This window comes from Numida meleagris, chromosome 4 (assembly GCF_002078875.1).
Source record: "Numida meleagris isolate 19003 breed g44 Domestic line chromosome 4, NumMel1.0, whole genome shotgun sequence".
Lineage (NCBI taxonomy): Eukaryota > Metazoa > Chordata > Aves > Galliformes > Numididae > Numida > Numida meleagris.
The window spans coordinates 63840586-63861531 of NC_034412.1; the positions used below are offsets into that span (position 1 = coordinate 63840586).

General features: G+C 41.8%; 1 protein-coding gene across 8 annotated transcripts in view; it reads left to right on the forward strand.

Moving 5' to 3' along the window:
- The window catches only part of PDLIM5 (PDZ and LIM domain 5), a 117528-nt gene continuing 97067 nt past the window's right edge, over positions 486–20946 (forward strand). For all 8 annotated transcript variants that reach the window (XM_021394413.1, XM_021394414.1, XM_021394416.1 and 5 more), the window contains exons 1-2: positions 486–622; positions 2834–2969. In XM_021394413.1, the coding sequence (XP_021250088.1) occupies positions 2874–2969 (96 nt within the window). In that variant the 5' untranslated portion in view covers positions 486–622; positions 2834–2873. The remainder of the gene's footprint in view (positions 623–2833; positions 2970–20946) is intronic.

Below are 20946 nucleotides of genomic sequence, written 5' to 3' on the forward strand. Positions count from 1 at the left end.
TAGCTTAAACACCTCTTCTGCTTTGCCGCTGTTCACCACTTTGATGCACTTGGGGAAGCAATCATATCCTCATCAGTCCTGATGGTACTCCTTGGTAAATAAAGTGAAGTTTTGCTCATTTTGTAGAAGTTACTTGGACGACAGCTGTGGCAGCCTACACGGGCTGTGCTGTAAGCTTGGGCTGGCCCTTTCCACCACTGCCTGGCACAGCAGCTCCTTTCTTCAGGCTAAGGATAGAGGGGGCGATGTGTAGACGCTCAGCTTCCCCTCCCTCATCACTCGCCTTTGGATTTCACAGGTGCACCTTTAGTTGGGTAAAGGAAAAAAAAAAAAAAGAAAAAAAGAAGTCTATTTCCCTGTTAAAAAATAGTAAATTGAGACTAAAAAAATAATAGAATTCAGGTCCCCCCGAGAGCGGTGCATTTAGAGCACTTCCAGCCGCCGGACAGCGGGCACCGCGCCCCGCCCCTGCCTCGTCCCCGCCGCGCGGAGCCGGGCCGGGCCGTGCCGGGGGAGGAGCGGCGGGAGACGGAAGTGAAAACAAGAGCGAGGGACGGAGCTGCTGCCTGGCAGACGCGCCGCGGGTGTCTTCGTCGCTCCGCGCCCCGCAGCGCTGGGCTGGGTGAGCGAGCGGGGCTGGGCTGCGGGGGGAGCGGGGAAGCCAGATGGTTGGAGGGGCTCGAACTTCGTGCTGCTTGTCGTAACCTGTCGGCTCTAAGTTGATTTTGTTGTAATTTAACTCCGTGTCGGGGTGCCGCTGAGCTGCCCGGGGAGCTCCTGGCAGGGTGCGGGGCTCAGGTCGCTGCCTCGGGGCTGGAGCCTCGCTCCGTGCCGCTTCGGGGCTGTCACTGTTCCGGGGACCGCATCCCCCGCTGATCCCCGCTGTTCCGTGTCCCCGCGCGCGGTGATGGGCGTTTCTGCCAGGGTTTTGAAATTCCCCCTTCCAGGAGCCGACCCAGCGAACGTTTGGTGAAAACTGATGGAAGTTGCACAATTCCTCCGCGGTTGCTCAATGCCCCCTGCACGAAGTGGGGTTGCGAGGCTTTGGTGCTGCTCTCATACTTTGAGAAGTGCAGTGAGGTTTCCGAGTAATTGCCGCCTTCCTGCTCCGTCCGGGAGGCTGGAGGTGCAGAGGCACGGGGGTGAGAAAGGGGTGAACAGCGGTGCTGGCAGCCACGCGCAGCATTTCACCAGGCAGCTTCTTTCTCCCCGTTTGTAGCTGCTTCTAACGGGGTGGGGGAAACCATCCTTTTCGAACGTAACTTAATCTTTTCCTGAAGCTGTTGTTGCAACTAGTTTCTACAATTTTTTTTTTTTTTAAACTCGATTATGAACCCTTTGATTCCTTCTCGTGGGTAAAGCCTTCTGCCGGTGCTTGTGAACCACACGTGTGCTGCTCGCTGCACGCGGTGTGCTTTTCTGGCGTCCCCAGTGTATGGTGACCTGTTGCTGTGGTGGCTTTCATTTACCGGGAATGAAAAGAATTCTCCCTTTCATAAGGGAGGGAATCTGTGACTAATTAAAATCCCCTTTCAGAAGGAATTAGCGAAGTTGTACTTCTCGCTTCAGTGGTGAGCAAGCCCCCTGAGAACTCAAGCTTCCTTGAAGGCTTTTTCTCTTCTCCCCTTCTCCAGCAGCAGGAAGGATCGGGGGGTGGCATTCCTCATGCTGAGGATTTTGGGGCGTGTTGAGCCAGTGTTGGGGCTAGGGCTGCCCCGGGAGCTGCAGAGGTAGCTCTGAATCCTGGTTCCCGCACCTTTGGCGGCCCACTGGACTAGGTGCCTTTGCAAACCCTCCTGCCTCAAAACCTAAAATGCCCCGGCAGTGAGCGATGAGGTCAGGCTGGGTTTAGGGTGTGCAGCCCACTCGCTGCAGTGTACCCGTGGTGCCACCTTAAATGTCAGCTCAGGAGCTGGAATCCGGCCGTGCCGCGGTGTAGGCTTACACCCCACACTGCTGTGTTCTTTGCCTTGCTTCAACCGTACCAGAATAGTCGGGATCCACTACCTAAGATGTCATTGTAATGTTACTTATCTGAGGTGAAACTGAAGCCCTTATCTCTGGCTCTGAGCAGCAATTAAGTGCGGAGGTTGCCTTTTAAAGGTAATTTGTTGCTCGCATTGGTGTGGAGGGGAGGGAGATGCTGGAGTTTTACTCTGCTTTTTTTTTTTATTTTCCCTCACTGTCAAGATGTGGCTGTCGGTATTTTAATTTAATTTGCAGCTTTCCTTTGAGGCTTGGTGTTAAGATCTGTCTTGTCTGTAGCATTGTTCTGTCAATATGAAGTTATGCTGTAAAACTAAAAGTCACAGAGTATTTATTTTCTTCTGGTTAACTTCAAAGTTGTGACATTTTGATGTTGTTCTGAAACTGTCATACCATAATGTGTTGAGAAATGAGTTCTGAGCTGATGACATGGCAGCATGTGATACTCATTTTGTCAGAGACGAATGTGCCAATGGTGGTAACTTCTTCCATACTTGGATTTAAGGGATACTATCAATTCATGCTTGTCTCAGCACTGAGGTTTTGTTCCACCCCCCCCCCCCCAACACACAATATTCTGTTAGATATTTGACAAGTACTTCTTACTGTGTGCTTCTCTTGAGATGCAAATATTTCAACACCAGAAACCTTGAAAGTAGTAAGAATGTGTTACCAGCTCCCTATGTTTCTTCCTAATCAATTTAGCATAGCAAAACATGAGGAATGGAAGTATAAGTAATGACAGACTTGGTGTAGATTTTTGGCTGTCCTTGTAGTATGGAGAGGTGGTAGGCAGTGCTTTTTGTTTTTATCTTCTTTAAATTTAAAGTGTAATCTTTTTCTGCAGGCATCAAGTCGTTGGCTTGGATCCTTGAATATTGAACACCATGAGCAACTACAGCGTGTCTTTGGTCGGCCCGGCTCCTTGGGGTTTTAGACTTCAAGGTGGCAAGGATTTCAACATGCCCCTGTCCATCTCTCGGGTGAGTGTGTTCTCCCCTCTGCTTGCATGTGGGTATCCATCATGCTGCAGTCAGTCTACAGCCTTCAAACTACAAAGCCTTGAATTGTGGGTGCTGGGCTCAACTTGCCCCGTGGCATGGAGGGCTGGGAAGATACATCTTTGTTGTCTGAAGGCTCCAAGGAAACTGTAGGTCTTCGTCTGAAATCGTTGCTTTATCTGAGTTCTTATCTATGCACCAAAACAGGCAGAAAGCACCCTTGAATTCCCCTCCCTGCTCACCCTCAGAGAGGAAGGAGGCTGGCAGGAAATGGGCAATTTTCTGCCTGTGCAGTTCGCATGGGAGGCAGTGGGGGAGAATCACTCATGTTCCCATTGTTTATTCAGCAGTTCGTAACTGTTGGAGGATCTTTTGGTGTCTGTTCTTGCAAATCCCACTATTTGTAATACGCTGCACTTAAGAGGCAGAGTTGTAAACAGCGATTCATTGATATGTGCCTGGGTGAAAATGCTGCTTTCTCACGAGTTGTTTTTTTTTTTTTTAATGCAGTAAGTGCTCTTAACTGATGTTCACAGGAGCCTTTTATAAAGTATGTGCTCTTAACTGATATTGAAAGGATTTGACTAACTAAGTCAAAACAAATGTGATCTTTGTACCCAGGCACTATCTACCAGTTCCCTACTTTTGAAATTGCTTTTTTTTTCAGTGAAGAATTTTCTTTCTGTGTGGGCTGAGTTTCAAAGCCTTACTCAGACATCTGAAACACTTCATTTACATCACACGAGGACTAACTTTGTGCTATTGAATTTATGTGAGTACTGGATATCTCTGGGTGAACTGTTGTGGCTCTGGACTCCAGCACCTTTAAACTGTGCTTTGCGCTGTGGAAGCATTCATGTATAAATGACACCTCTGCCAGCAGCCTGCCTCCCCCTCCTGCGTATTTATGCAGTTTAGTGACAAAGATAAATTATTTTTTACACCTGTTGGGACTGCAGAATTCCTGGGAGAGGGAGCAGGTTTCTATTTGGGTTTATGCATCATGGCAATATTTTTAGCTAATCTCAACTAGCGATTCACAGCCTGCCAGTTCATTTAGACTTGGCTACTCTTAGTCACCTGTGGATTATGCAGGATAAATTATTTTTTATGGCTGGGCTAAAATTGAGAGCTCTGGAAATACCTGTGTACAAATGATATCTGAGCCAAAAGGGGCTGAACTACAGTTTATTCCCAAATTCTGGGGATATTCAAGCTAAGCTGTAACTCAGTTTCTTGTTCAGCAGCTGGTTACTCCTGCAGCAGTAAGATGTTTGAACTGGGAGTGCTCTTCCAATCTGATGGCCGAAGTACTGATGTAGCAAGGAGAGTTTTTAAAAGTATAGGCTGTTGCCAGTGTGGGGTATTTGCATGCAGTACTGATGAGCAACCCAGGGCTGTAGGCAGGAAGGCACAATAAACAGCCAATTTTAGCAGCAGTAGCACTTGGTTTTTTGTAAGGGTCTCTGCTGTCCTGGAGAGCCGGAGCGCGACCTGGCTAGCAAGCATGTTTCCTATCTGAAAACTTCTATAGAGGAAACAAATGTGTTGAAATTAGTCTAGATGACTATTTCATCACATGAAGTAATTGTGCAGTTTGTATGGAGTAGCAGAAAGAAATCAGCCTAAAGAGCTGCATATAGAAGCCTGTGTTATGGGATTCTCTAATGGCAAGTGTCAGTGTTCAGCAGAGCATAATGAAAGATGGGTTCTGGGGTGGTTTTAAGGTTCTAAACGTGCATGGAGAGGGGAAGCACAATACCCCATTCCCATGCTGGACCTCAGCTCTGCTCTGAGTCTGAGTCATTTCTTCTTATTTGGAGTTAAGACCATCCAGATTTTGCACTACCCTAGTGCAACAACAACAACAAAACTTTCTGATCAAAAAATGCACTTAGTTCTGGTATGCCAGTCCAGCTTTGGTCCGGTAGCTGGAAGAATTCAGTGCTGTGTTCCTGGTATGCTGGAACAGCCTGTACCATTCACCCCCCACCCCTTATTTTCCTGATGAAGTACAAATGCCTTCCTGCATTTGAAGACTGCTAATTAAATTATTTTAGCAAAACAGTAATGAGGCAGCAGAATTATGTTCTTTGGCAAGGAGGACTTTTTTTTTTCTTAAATTTGTGCTCTTGATGCTGAGGATGAATCTGGCTGTTTTGCTGAGGGCTAATTTCCTGCTTTAGTTTAGTTTTGGCTCCTTGAAATTAAGTTCAAATAAAGTACAGTTTATGAAGCACAGAAAATACTTTGTTTCCTAATGCTGTTTATCCAAAAAGCTAATGTCTTATTACTGATAATGTGAACAAATTAAGATTTCATAGGCTTCCTGTGGAAAGTTTTTGGTAAGTCATTTGGCTGGCCATGGTATGCCATTACAGTGGGAGTAGTAGTTGCTTCTACATGGTAAAGCCAATCTGTTTTGTGTTCTCCTGTTTATTTTTTTTTCCAACACTAGTATGCTGTAGACTTGTTGCCACATCAAAACTAACAGTGTATCTACTTCAGTGCTTTAAAATAGTTATATATACAGCTGCACACATCTTATGGTATGTAGTATACATGATGTTGGGCATATCTTGGTAGGTAGTAGCATAAATCAACGTGTGCAATGCTTGTAGCTGCATGCACTTGTATATGACTGGACTTCATCTAGGTGGCTGCTTGCAAAGAGACTTGTTGGAGCCCTATCCAGTGCCATTACATGGGTCAGGAATAGACGCATGGCAGGAGGTGATGTGTTGGGAGTGGCTGGAGTAGGTTGTGTCCTCAGTGGAGAGGAAGCTGCTCTGTGAGTTTAAAAATAAATAAATAAAAAAATTGATCTTTGCCCTCGAACCAGGAATGAAGGGCGGGCTGAGGTTGTAGATCTCCATCTTCTACTAACAATAAACCATTCAAGTGGCTCAAGCCACCACATGCTGCTGTACTGCGAGGCTTCCAGGTATTTAATTCTGAAGTGGCACTTGTATAATGAGAGATTGCAAGCTGTGGCCAGTTAACTCATGCTGAAGAAAGTAGAAATTGCTGCAGCTGATGTGTGCAAACTAACGTTACTGAGTTGCTGTCCTCACTTGTTCCTTATGGTGTTTTACATTAATTGAAGGAGCAAGGAAAACAGTTGTTTAAGACTGAAGCTGTAATGCAAAATCAAAAAATGGATACCTAGATCAAGTAAGAACTAATTACTTCGGGATGCAAATTCTATTATTTGCTATGGTAAGAAATGACTGACTTTTCCTGTGGAAGTAAAAGCTTAATACCTGTTCATCTTTCTAATACATGCAGTTACATGAAATGACGTTTACTGTAGTGCAACTTGTCTTCATGTAAATTAATCGATCACCTCTGAATCAGTGCAGACCACTAAACAGGCAGCTGCTTATTTGGCACCTCCATCTCAAGCTTCAGTTACCAGTTACTAGTAGGTTCCTGGGACATGAGAAAGCGTCTCTGTGCTTTGGTATTGACCTACGTTTTAAGAATTGCATCCGAGACCCTCATTATCTCTTAACCATTTCCATAAAAAACTTATTTTCAAGCTGCTCAACATCAACTGGACCAAAAAAAAAAAAAGTTGGCTGAAATATTTGAAATGGTGTTATTTTATTTTTAATTTGCCAATGCTAAGTGATTTGCTATGGCTTATATCTGTGCACATCTGGGGTCCTGGATAAACAGTAGTGATATTTCTGATATGTCCAGTTGGACATATGAATCTCTTTAGACTTTGCATTAATATTATAGATTATATTACTTTGAGGGCGATTTAGTTCTCAATGCACAATAAACATAACTAGAATAAACTTTGTAACCCTACAGTTATGCTTACCATCGCTAAAAATGCTGCCTTCTGCAGAATAAAATGAATAGCCCTTGGTATTGAAGGATTATTCATTAATGTCATAATGACCTGACAGGTTTAGGTATTTGTTCTAAATGCATTCTTGAAGCATTTGTAGCATGCCAAAATAGGGACGCAAGTCTTGTAGCAAAGTCTGTAAGCAATTCTCATCTCAGTTTTATGACAGTAATTGCTGCTCGAAACAAGGGAATACTGAAGTGAAATTATAGTAGTCTACCAGGGCTGCTCCAAAAGCAATGCCTCCTACTTTATAACGTTGACCCACAACGTCAGAGGCAGATGTTAGTGGTATGGCAGTAAAGGCTGAACCTTTCCACCAATATTCCTTTGTTTTGTTGCTATGTGACAGATAGCAGCAGAGGGGCAGTCTGACAAAATGACCTCTGACATGGAAGTATATATGAAGCAAAGGTGTGGAACTGAGTTCCTCAATGTGGGGAAAAAATGGCACCCATTGACATTCATCAATGCTGAATATGCATTGAGACCAACCAGTGGATGTGAGCACAGTGAGGTGGTGAGTGGTACGTTTTAACAGTGGTGACGGTGTGTTACCTCCTCTGGTAAAGATGTTTCTGGGTGCAGGATGCAGGCTCTTGCTTGTTGCTGGTGAAAATGCATGGTGGTGACTATGTTGAAAAATAGTGTTTTGTAGCTGAGAATGTGCTGTATCAACTAGCGTTATTGTGCTCTTTGTATCTGTTGTAGTTTCCATGGAAATAAATAAGAGGCATTACTGTCAGAGCAATTTATCTCTCTATACGTAGTATATACCCTCCTATTTATTGCAAATACATGTGACATTTGCCAGTAGTTAAAAATTATTTCTTGTTCAGTCCTGTTGGTAGCTCTAGCCATCTTCCTTCAGAAGATATTTCTCGATTGGCCTTTCTCTTCCTGTAAGAATTTGGTGAAACACAATGGTCTTGAAATACTTGACCTGACTCGCAGCTCTCTTTTTCTGCCAGTAACTTCTTTCAGTGTCCCTTTATTTTTTCCATCTTCTTCCTGCTTCAGTGGCCCCTTTTTTTCTCCATCAGAAATCCTCTTAGAAATAGCCCTGTATTTTTGCATTTGTTCACATTTCACATTTCAAGTGCATTTTTACTTGTGTTTCTGTGGCAAAGCCGTAGCTGGTGAAAGGCTCGTGATAATGAATTTGTCAGCATGCAGCACGCCCAGGGAATGGGTAGAGAAGCAGCCCACCTTGGGATGAAGTGGAGAATGAACACGCATGCAGCACATCAGCTGCTCGATCTGCATCTCACGTGAACATGCTGAAATTCTTCATGCTGGTGTCAGATGATCATCAGAGGAGTTGCCTCCTCTGCATTCCCACTTTTCCCATCTGTCCTAACCAGGTATCCGTATAGCTATCTAGCAAGTTATCCATGGGGATGGAGCACGTGTATGGTGTTTGCATAATATTTGTTTATGCAGGAGCTTGGCCTTTGGTCTTCCTAACATTAGGAAGCAAGCTATTTGATTGTCATTAATATCTGTGAAAATAATTTTAATGAGAATTAAATAAAACAATGCCTTGAAAGGAACCAGAGCACGCCAGCTTAGATTGACTAGAATTTGGCTCGGCCCTTTGGTTTGCATGATTTTTTTTTTTTTAAATTAAGCTGTATGTGTTGATTTCCAGTAAAATAAAGTTTTGTGTTGGTATAAAATAAACTGTTACAGTGGAGAACTAGGGAAATGGTCTTTCAAGCAGGCATATGAAATAGGAGAGAAACGCTAGAACAACTGCTGTCCTGGCCAGTGATAATTGTGTCGGTAACTTTATGCTCCATCCTGGAAGCTCCTGCAAGCTACTAACTAAGCCCTAACTGGCAGCTGCTGGCATTGCTGTGCTGCTGAGAGTTGCTCCTGAGTGGTGATGGTTTCCATTCCACAACTTCAGATGTTTTCCATTACTGTAACTTACATTGCTCTGGTTTTCTGGTAAACTTATTTTACTCAATGTGTCATTTAAAATATAAAACCTCTTATATGCGTCCAATGAGACCATGAGCTGTAGAAAAAGTGTTGTGCATCTCTGGAAAGCATCTCGAGCCAGGAAGTAGGATAAGAGATGTAGGAGTAAGTAGTCAGTCTGCTTATCTTGAAATTCATGAAGGATATCTGATCATCAAAGATATTTATTTTTTTGTGAACTGTGAGAGAAGTTTATAAGTAGGAGGTAATGGGTAGTGTCTGTGTCTGGTAATGAAATGGGACTTCTGTCATCTTTTTATTATTTTTTGAATTGCTAATTTTATTGGGGAATTTTTAAAAAAGAAAATACTGAAATAAGATAGATCCAAAAGCATTTTAGATGTTGAGCTTGACATTTCCAAAATGAGATGTGGAGGGAAAAAAAAAAAGGTGTTTAAAATCTTCATCTTGTTTCAAGTCTTAGTCTTCTCTCTCTTTTTCTTTTATGGTCTAACTTTTTTCTTTCCAACAGTGAATGCTGGAATGTACCAATTGCTTTGAAAATAGGAATAACGTGACTTCCAAAACTTGGACTTTAAAGAAAACTGACACTATTGAGGTAGTCAGCAATTTTTTTTTTTAAGTATGGCACCAGGGTAGGAAGTTATGAAACTGAAAACTTGGTAAGAACTGAAAATATCTACTTATGCAGGCTTCCTTTGACATTCAAGAAAGATGAATGCTAACACCAGGGGTCTTTCTTTTTTATAGTCTATGTAAAAGCTGTATTTACTCTTCACTTGTCTTATTTCTGTTTTATTTTTTAAAGTGGAATTCCAAAAAATTATCCTGTTCAATTTCTTCTTTCCTCAGAAATGAGCTTTGGATTTGCCTGAATACTGGCTGTGTTTCTCAGCAGGGATACTTCCTGGCATGGGGTGGGGGGAGGGGGAACCTGCAGAGGTCACAGCAGTTACCTGCTCATCCTGCTCTTTGGTCAAAAAGTGCTTTGTTTTATGTGCGTTTATAGAATGGATAACATTCATCAACCGATAAAGCAAGAAGCATTACTTGGTTGTATTCTGTTTACAAGATGTGGTTTACTAAGAATGACAAACCTTGAGTGCCACAGTTTGCATCCTCTCTACAGTAAGTCCTGAAGGAACAGAGATGGTGTGTAATTTTTTCCTTCTGGAACGAAGTGGAATATGGACAATAATAATGTTCCCTGCTTTACAAGTGGTGTATGTAGGTCTCTCCAAAAGTAACGCCTCCTATTTATTTCCATGGAAGCTACAACAGATGCAAAGAGCACGCAGTAGGATAGGAGTCATTACTTTTGGAACAGCCTTCATAAAATCAGCAAGTTTTCTGAAGGTTCCAAGAGCATGTGTAGTGCTACAGGGTTTGCAGAGCTGCCTGCAAGCAGTGTCCTCCTTGAAAGAATTTAAGATGGGAAGAGAGATCACTTTGTACAGCTGTAATTTACTGGTTGGCTCCCTTTTCAGCACTATTCAAACTTTGTGTTGAAAGCTGGAAAAAGGTTTGTGTTTTCCCAAACCATTTGTTTTCCTTCCCTTGCTGTGCGGTTTAAAGCAAGACAGAGCATCCCTGAAGGGAGAAGGGAAGGCAGAAGCGAGGCTGTAGGGTAAGAGGCAGGAGAAACATGTCTGCATCTCATCTGTCCTTGGCCTTATTTGGCAGACAACCTCCTCAGACCTAGTAGGAAGCAAACTTAATCTAAATAGTTCCTGTACTGATGTAATTCCCCCAAAAGTGAATTTAGCTGTTGTATCAGGGAAGAAAAGGAACCTACAAGTTTGTGGCTAAGGGATATCTGACTTCATGTGTCAACATGTTCTTTTTTTTCACTTAAAAAAAAAAAAAGTTACCAGTATCCTTAACTTACAAGTGACTGTTTTTAGTTACAGTGTAAGGATTACCAGTGAAATGTTTTATGATGGAAAAACTGAAGTGTTTGTTTACAGTGTCCACTTTTGAAAGACAGATGTAGTGAAAAAATAAACTCTAATTAGATAATCAGAGTAGATACAAAATTGGCAGGCTGTCTGGAGGCTAAAAAGTAAGGTCACTTGTTGAATAGAAACTGGGGGAAAAAATAAAAGAAAAAATATTTTCTTCGTGAGTATCTGACTTTGGAGGCTTGACAACTTCTGTCGACTTCCCCACCATTTTGAGCTGCTATTTTTAGTGTGACTGTTTTTCTCATTATTCATTGGCCGATGGCTATCAGAAGGCATTGTGAGAAGAGACATGGTGGTGAAAGGTTTGTTTGTTTGGTTTTGGTATGGAGCCAGTAGATAACATTGTTGTTTTTTTGCATTTGTTTTGATGTTTTAAGAATAGATTTCATATGTTATCAATTTAAAGGAAAGTGTGAGAGAAAACTGTCTATTCTGTGCCTGAAACAGTGCAAAATATAAGAAGGTTAATATTCTTCCTTGCCAGTGGTCAAGAATGGCGGAGGAATGGGTTTGAGAATTATCTGAATTAATATGAGAAATAGAAGTATAGGTGACTGTTCCAAGAATAGAGGCACTGGAAAGTGAAACAGCTTCTGGTGCTGGTGTTACCTGAGTTTGTGAATGATGTAGGGCTTCAGGGAATTAAAAGTAGGGCAAATATAACTAAAACATCTGCTTAGGGTGCCTTACTGTAATGGATCCACAAGCTGAATTTGTGGGGTGAGTTATTGTGTGTTCTTAGACAAGTTGGCATGGGTGAAAGATAAAGGCTGTGAAAATTTGCACCTCAGCAAAGGACTCTGTCGGTAGCTTCTGTTATCATCTGACCTTAAAGCCTTGTTTGTGTGGAGGACTTAATAATAACCCAACTGCTCTCTCGTGTGATACTGAAGGTGGAGCTGATAGGTAGAAGATTTGGTGTCACAAATTCCATTAGTTTGGTTTAAAAGCTGAGAAGCTATGACTGTACATATATAAGTAGATGACTGTAAGCTATACAGGTCTAGAATAGGATTACAGTGATCTTCTTGGTCAAGATAACCTAATAAGTCAGGTTTGCAATTGCAGTCACTTCAAGGAGCCCTTGCTGAAATTATTTTCATCAGCAGCACGGTCATGCTGGTAGTACTGTGCTTTGGAAATTGTCCCCTCTTCTTTAGCTGAAGTGCAATAGTTGCTGTGTTTGTACTGGACAGAGGCCTTTCCAACAACCTGCTTAAAACTAGATATGTATGAAAATGAAGCTCAGAAAAGGAGGGAGAGAGAACAAACACCGATGCCTTTAGGTTTGGTCCTGGTGTGAGGAGGGTCAGGCACCAGCCAGCTGCATGCTGCACAGACCTTATGGTTTCTAGATGAGTAACGATGACCACTCTTAATGTCACAAGTCTAATTTAAACAATTTGCTTAACACTACGCAAGGGATATTCTCACTTTGTTTTCCCATGTCTCTGCTTCATCAGTCACGCACCTTTTAGTGCTGTCAGATAAATGAGATGGGGTCCCTCACAGAGTGGCTCTTTGTCTGTCACTCAAAGACACCAGTGCAGTCCCACCACATAGTCTCTTTATGTATGTTAATCTAAGCAGGGAGGTAGTGTGGAGGGGAAATAGCACATTATAAGCTGAAGACCATGTTGTGATGCATCTCCTCAGTTATCTTCAAAGCAGATGAGAAAGTGCTGCACCAAGGCAATATGCTCACTAGTTTTGGTATAGAGTAAGACCAGTAGACATGGAGCACAGAAACTTCTGCTGTTGGTGCCCTATTTTACTTAATAGTGAAAATGATAGTCTTTGGAGTTTTATAATCCAGAAAAGTTGGAGTGACATTGACTACTATCTGTGATGCTTGGACGACTGTTCTGCTTACCTTTCTCCCCTGTTAAGCTTCGTAATTCAACAACCGTTGAGTTCTCACTCAAAATAGGAAGGTGCTATGCATTCCTTGATAGAGTGTTTTTTGTTTTTCCTGTAAAGTAAGCCAGAAATTTCCCAGTAGAATACTCCATATTTTTTTCATTATAGAATATTATTACAGTTACTGTCTCATTCAGAATTAAATTTGTACCTTAGAAAGTTCTGCTTAAACAGTTTAGCAAACATAAAAGCAAGACTAAACAATATCTCAAAGCTGAAAGTATTAAAAAGTGGGAGCTGCAGTGACTGCTGTCAGCTCCATCTGTAACAAAGCTCTGGAATGAAATGAAATGCAGTGCCTTGTGTGAAGTGCTGTAGACCAAAAAGCACATCTTGCCAGGTCTTCAGTAGTCCTGTTGGAAAGGTCAAATGATTTGCCTGTTAACTGGACATGAAAGAAGTTTGGCTTATCCTGGTTTATATTAAGGAATGACCTAATGTGACATTTAGTTCTTTCTCTAGCAAGTGGTTGAACAATGTCAAGTACTTAGAATGGGAAGACAACAGAAATTTATTTTGTGTTATTTCGTGGTTATTTTAAAGGCTCTTGAATAGTGATTGAGGTGTAAAGCCTGGGTTAGTGTTGGCTGTATCAGTTTCAGGAGAGTAAAATTCCCTGCCAAGTTTCTGTATTTAACTAATGGGATCACCTGCATATATCCCTAACATTTATTGAATCTCTGCAGGAAATGATCCAAGTGCCTCTGTTAAGTGTGGTATTATATTGGTAGCAACAGCATTTGAGATTTTTTTTTAAAAGGAGTGCAATAGGATGAAGACAAAACAATGTGAAGGCTGTAGACATAATAACAAAAATATATTTGTATTTAAAAAAAGATTTTTACTTTGCTGGAAACTCCAGCTGTGAAACACTTTCATTTAGAAACTTTAGAAAGAAGAAACAGCATTGCTGTGTGAATACTCGCTCTGTCAGACAGTATGGCTTAATCTACAAATGAGATCTATAATATGTCTGTTACTAATAATTTTTTTCCCTAATGTACAACTTACGCATGACAAGTCAGGTGTAGTTCAGTGGCCAGTGCAGCTACTAAGTTAAGCTTTTATTTCTTTCTTGTGAAGCAGGAGGCCAACATCCTATTTACTTATTTATGCAGGGGTAATGTTTGTTTCTGCAACTTGTTGATGTAACTAAAGCAGTTTTTCCTGTGGTGCTCTGCATTTTTACTTAATGCATTTTCATTTATTTATTTTAAAAAGACCACCAGTGAAACTCTGCAAACCGGAGAGTTTGTGGAGTTGGGTTGGGCTTGCTTCAATTAGAGGGAAAGGGAAATGGAAGGCTTGTAAACCTTTAAACATAAAGGTATCCTGGTGGAGTAAATAATATTTTTTTTCCTTTTGGCTCCCTGAAGCTCCTCATCAGATCTCAAATGTTTTGCACCCATACCTCTTAAGAGTATTCTCTATGTGATGCTTAATGTGGCTGAGTAGCAGTTTTTCAGAAATGAAAAGACTTCTCCAAAAATATGTATTTTGGCAAGCAGAGTATATTCAATCCTCAAGTGACAGGTCTCTCATCCTTTCTGAGGGACTTGTGCAGATTAATTGCAATGCAGACTCTGGTCTAGGGATACAACCAACTTTACAAAGGAAGCAGTAGTGGTTGGGGAGCAGTCAACGTTGCTTCCTATCCGGCAACCTGAGTTCTTTCAAATTTTTTTCAAAGTTGAATAAATTGTTTTTGCACACAGATAGGAAGAAGAGGGAGGAACAAAACAAATAGAATCATTGAATATCCTGAGTTGGAAGGAACCCATCAGGATGACTGAGTCTAGCTCCTGGACGACAGCAGCTTGCTTAAGGTCTCATGTTAATACCAAACACCCCTCTTAGAAGTGAACTGTCCCCCACCCCTGTAACAGTGGTAGCTGGCTAGAGACAGTTGATAGAAGAGGACCTGTGTTTGCATTTCCGTCAGCACCCTAAGCAGGAGTAATAGGTGGCACTGGGGTACAGTTATTCCAACCAGGGCAGGTGTCTGGGGACAGGGCAGTTTGAAAGTGCTGAAGCCAGGCTTGCTAGGACACGTCTGGCGGTGTACTAAGCTGTGAAAACTGCCACCAAGTGCTTATTAAATTACAGCTTTTGTCAGCTACGGATGCAGTCAACTCTCTCTACTTTCCAGCTGCCATACTTTGGCAACTGGGTATAAGCAAAACTCATTGTAGAAGAGGCTTTCATGAATCCCTTTTGAGAGTATGTTCAGTTTATTTATAAAATTATATTGCTCTTGTGTGGCTTGAGCGTAATCCTGCAAATGCTAAGAGCCCAAGCCTTGGTGCCACAAAAACACTTGAGCACCAGTATGATTTTAGGCATACAGGTTGTGTCCATGAGGTGGTTTTTGCTCAAGGCTCAGCTGATGCCGATGTGAGTTGCTGCTCAGCACCCTGCTGTGCTGGCTCTTCAAGGTGCCATTACCAGGAGTCTTTGGCTAGCCTGGAGGAGAAAACGAACCCTTCCCAGCCAACTTTCTGCTTTCTCTCATTTCTATACTAGTTGAAGTGTGTTAGCTGTGAGAGGACTGGCTAGCAGAGGTATTGGTATGATGCCCCGAGAACTAATTACAGACATACCTTTGAGCCAGCCAGTCTCCATCACTGAAACTGTAATGCTAAATGAAGGGGTGCGAGAGCATTTGGGGAGGAGAAGCTCTCACAAACTAGATGTGGTGATGATGACCTACATCTGGAAACCCTGCACAGATGCTCTAGCACCTTGTCTGTGCAGTACGCAGTTACTTCACTCTCAAATGAGAAATTATAACCTTAGAGTTTGTCCTTTTTGGGTGATTTTGTAAAGCTGCCTTTTCTGAACTAGTCACTACAGTGACTGAGCTTACGAACAATATGTAGATGAATAGCATTCTTTGGCTGAAAAAATACTTTTTGTATGTGCCTGGAAATGCAGTTCACTTGCAACCTGAAAAACTAGTGATATTTTCTTTGGGATGTGTGCCTGAATCTTCCAGGTTGGAGTTCTTACTGTATCATTGCGGAGACAAGCATCACTGACCTTCTTATGTTAGAGGGCATTTGATACTCTCTGGCCAAGTAACTTCTCTGTTGAGGGTATTTCTTCCATTGACACATGTATACTTGAACTTCAAAAAGTGGAAACTGATGGTTACTGGAAATTCATATGACATTAATTTGTTTGGATATGTGACCTGATGAAAACTGCTGCTGCTGCAGCAGACAGCCCAGATCAGCTTATAGCTCTGCCCTGGATGGCGTGGGAATAAATGACTGGAAATTGCTCACAGGAAGCTCTGATTACAGCACTCAAAGCAAGGATTTTAGGCAAACTGGTCTGTGCTGGCACTATGCTATCCACAGCCTGTCAAATGAGGTTTTGGAGTTCTATCCTGCTGACTACCCAGTACAAGCCCCCCTTTATCCTACAGCATGGATCTGTTCCCTTGGAAGAAACTCCTGCATAATCTGAGGGGTTGAGAGTTTAGAAGGGAGACTGAGACTTACGAGGTGATCTTTCATGGAGAAAAATATCTGTAAAAAGAGGATAAAGACAAGCTTTATGCTATTAGTAACTGCTGCATTTCAGGGATAACGTAGACTTGGGAAGGTTGGCATGCAAATAATTCAGATAAAAGTGCAATGATAGTTATGTAATATTAGCATCAGTTCTGAGAAATGCAATGCACAGCAATGGGTACTACGGGCTAGGAAATACTTTGCATGGCATTTGAAATCACAAACTGATTAAACTCATTCAAACTTGGTTTTCTAGTGGCGTTTTTCTGACTTCCAGCCAAATAGATTAGATTCTTCCAACTTGTCACCTGCTTTTCTTTTAAGCATGAAGTGAAAGGTTGTTTTGCAAGAATACAGTCTCTACAGCCTTCAGGTTTTTTTTGTTTTCACCTTTGCCTTTCTTAGCCTTTGGGTGCCTGTCTTACTCCTGAAATAAGTCTGTCAGGTGTTTTTGCTCTTAGTTTGTCATTTTAAGAGAATTTCCATTCAGAAGCTAATATTAATTTTGGTGCTTAGCAGGGTTTAGGGTTCAGAAAAGCATACAATGGGATTGGAATTAAGGGATTAATAGAGCTAGGTATTTAAAACAATCAAACAAAACCAAAACAAACTAAAACCCTATTAAAATATACACAGGGTATTTGTCACAAAGTTCTGCATAACAAATGAGGAAAGCTTTGGGCCCTGTGCACTAGATGCTATAAGGATTTATGGGAATGACTTGTTTAAAAGTTCTTGCACCCGTTTTGAGTTTTGCAAGTTCTGCATTCTAAGTCTGTATCCAACCTTTTCCTTCCAGTTTTCCCTCCCCTTGCCAGGCTTCCCTGTGTCCTGGCCCATCCTGGCTTTACTGTGCCCAGCTTTGGGTTTCTGTTAGCCAAAAAAGCAGACAGGGTTGTGTTGCTAGTACAGTTGCATTAAATGCTTCAGCACAGAGAAACAAGCTGGTCTTTCAGGAACCAATTTGTGCAGTCTAGAAGTGAAGCATTGGTTGAAATCTCACAAAATATATCTTTGTGGCCAACCCCATCCCTTTCCATGTTGCAGTGTAACAGAGCCAAATTTGTTTTGCCACTTGGGAGTGCTGTGGCTGTGAATCAGGCAGTAAGGAGGAGGAAGGGTGTGGAGTTCCTCAGCAGTAACCCCAGGTAGATGTTGCTCAGGACCACCCCAGCTGTCTTTGAGCTCTCTTGCTGTCTTCCTGCACACTCGAATGATGCTCCAACAGCAGCCCCTGCAAGGGAGGAAGACTGCTCCAGGTCCAGACAATAGCGAAACTCAGAGTCACTCTTACAAGTGCCTTTCTTTGATTTCATGGTGAGATTCTGGGAGGTGAGCAGAGGAGGCTGCTAAGCCCAAAGTGCTTTGCGTTGCCATGCTTGCATCAAAATCTGGATGCAGTTTACATTGTCTAAATAATCCCTTAGTGTTACATTGAGCATTCAAGAAAATTAAACTTAAAAACCCAAGGAAACCTCAAAGTGTATCTTGGCATGAAAATCGTGAGATTAGAAAACGCTCCTTATTTCTAGGGCCTGACTCATTGTTTCTGAATGCATGAGGGTGGCAATGCTAGCTCCTATGGTCATGTAGCATTATATTTCAGGACTTTAGGGCACGAAGCTTTGCCAAATATTTTTCTTGTGTTCATTTTTTTTCCTCCTAATTCCCAAAACAAATTACAGCAGCTCATTTATAACCTAGTTGTGTGTAATTAAACAAGCAGAATGTAAAATCTATTTCTGAGAAGGGTGTATTAAATCTAGGTATTTAAATCAATTACACAGTGAACGAAATGTTTCTGGTTGCCTGGAAGTTGCTTTATCAGGATGTGGTGCATGCAGTTCAGTGTATGTTAAAGTGAATTGCACAGCAGCTGGCTTGCGAGAGATATTTAGGAATAAACAGACTGGCATGTGTAGTAGAATTTGACCCTGTTAGGAAAATAAGTAGGGCAGTGTCCACTCAGAGTTGTGACTCCAGTATGTGACTGCAGCATGTACAAAGCAAATGAAAGGGAGCACATGCCTATTTCTCTAATTTGTTCATCATGAGTTTGTTTTTGTGTCGAAAAACTCATAATGAAACCAAAGTGCTGTGTGCACAGGTGGAATAAGCTCTCAAACTCACAAGAGTTCCTGGGCTGCCTTCACTGGTTTCTCTGAGCAGGGAAGGACAAATCTCTAGCCAGAGAAAACAAGTACCGCTCCTGAAAATTTACTTGCTTGTTTGCTGTTTTCACAAGTATGTGTCATGAGTGGGAAATCCTTGGAATCAGGAATGGAGTGTTGCAGGCAAGATGCTGAGCAAATGCTGGGAGAAGCAGATACACAAACGAGTAACAGAAACCTCTCTGAGTAACACATTCCCTAGATAACTTACAATCAGAAATTTGTAATGCTTTAAAAGGTACTATCTGAGTTCAGTTTCAGTGGCTGGGCTCAGTCGCTATATACGATACAGGATTGCAACGCAGGAAAACTAGCAATTTCAATTTCCTCAGAAGACAGAAAAATCTATGGTGCGTACCTTATGTCTACATATGCTTTTGTTCAAAATGAGGCGGCTAACAATAGAGTGTAACAAGTGGTGTGCTGCGCTCACCTACAGTTATCAATCAGACATAATTCTGACTGTTACGTATAATGCATTTATTTTGAAAGCTGAATTTCGGTGTCAGAATGGGTTTTATATTGTACAGTTTAAATTCTCTTGAATATTTTTTTAAAACTAACTTATTGTAGGAAAAATTCAATTAATACTTCCCTTTAAGTGCAACTCTAACCTTAATATCTTTTCCTTTCTTCATTTGGTTAACTTTCTGTATACAGGAATATGACAGTTGGCGTGATGCCTCCTTTTGGAATCACGCATTTTAACATTTCTGGCAGCTGGATGCACGTGGAAAGCTATAAAGTGACAAATCTGTTTCTCATACCTTTAGTAGTCTGCTTTTTATCAGATGGAGAAATGTTAATATCCACTGAACTTTCCTCCTCTGGCTCACCCAGACAGTAATTTACTATAGCATTTCCTGTACGTTGTCTGTTGGTATGGAGCTCGCGCTTTCTATCCTTGATGCATTGCAGAGCTGCACCGAGGTGCTCCATCATCCCCAGGCTTCTACCCTAGCATTAGGTAGGACAGTCTCACGGTTGCACCATATGGCTGAGCAGGACAGTGCTCTAGAAAATTTCTGCAGTGGGAGTTATCCATCATCCAAAATAAAACCTAATGTGAAACCGGGAAAATTGGTTTGCTTTCTGTATTTGTTGCAATGCTGTTGATGATGTTTCCCACATGTCTTTGCAAACAAATCTGCTAGAAGCTTCAGGAATTTTCTGGTCAAACTGCAGTCAGCCTAGAAATACTTTAAAAGAAAAGTTGTCACTCTTTTGTGATTTCACTGGCTACTGTCCCAAAAAAGAAGAGTTGAGACACCTCCAAGTTTTCCATGTTAGAATGTATTTTGATGCTAGTAAGTTAATATTTTTTTGAGATGAATAGGACTTTTGTTTTCAGTAGAATTTTACTCACTTCTGTTTAAGTGTTTTGGCTTCAGAAACCAGCAGAGTAATGAAGAACATGGCATAGAACTGATTTGGCAGTTAAGTGAATATTTTACGTTTCTGCAGGCTACCTGAAGAATCTTGTGTTGTTTGTGGGCAAATACCTGATTCTAGCCAACTCTGCTGTAGTGCTTTAAGGCCTAAGCAGATCATGAACTTTGAGCACTTGGACACCCGAGTTTTGGGATCCGTATGCATGGTCTGGAGAGAGATTTTCCTGTAAGCAATCGCCAAAATGGTTTTACCTTCTACTCCTTTTCTTCTCTGCTTGGGCACTTAAATATTAACTCTGCACACGCGAATTCTGGAGCACCTCAAGCCTTCCCAGCACTGACACACAGCCTTGCTATAAGACAGAGGTCTTTTTTAGGATGCAACAGTGAGAAATACTGAATGGCAGCTCAGAGGTTCCACCTTTGATGTGGAGATGCTGTAGTGATGATGGTGCCTGGAAGAAAACCGTGCACACCTTCTTTCCTGAGAGCAGTTGGAGTGTCCTGTCTAACAGCTTTCCTTGGCTAAACCACTTGAATGGTTTATTTTTTTAAAAGATATAGTGCTAAGCCCAGAACTCCAATTTCTTTGGCTTTTTAGTCAGTAAATGTTTCTCTACTAAATATGCTCTTTCTTCTGAACTCTCCTTTTGCCTTTCTTGCTCTTTTGCTTTATAACAAAGCTGAAATAGGAAGATGGTTTTAGCCTTGCAAGCGTGCCTTGCCCTTCCATTCCACTGCTGGCTTTGAACACTGCTGAAGCTGTGTTGTCTTGTCTACTCTCCAATTCTTCTACGGCTTGGACCTCTCCTCAGACCTCAAATATTTTCACATGGAAAAAAGAATCTTAGATTAGTTGAGCCGGGCTAAAAATAAAAGCGAGGACCACACCCTTGAGGGAGGTTGGGGTGTTATGTCTTCTGAGAGGCAGTTTACCGAAAAATTTGCTTCTCCTTAAAAAATGTTCTGAGCTATGAATGAATTTTGAAACTTTGTTTAGGCCATTATTTTCTTTTGTCAAAATATCTCGAAGTTCTTAAAAAAAAAAAAAAAGAGAGATTCTTAAATTATTACAAGGTGGATTCTGTCTTGGAAAGCACCCACTGCAACCTTTGGTCCAAGATCAAAAACTTGCTCATGAGAAAAAGAAATATATGCTTTGGCAATCCCATGGGAAGTGGGAGAG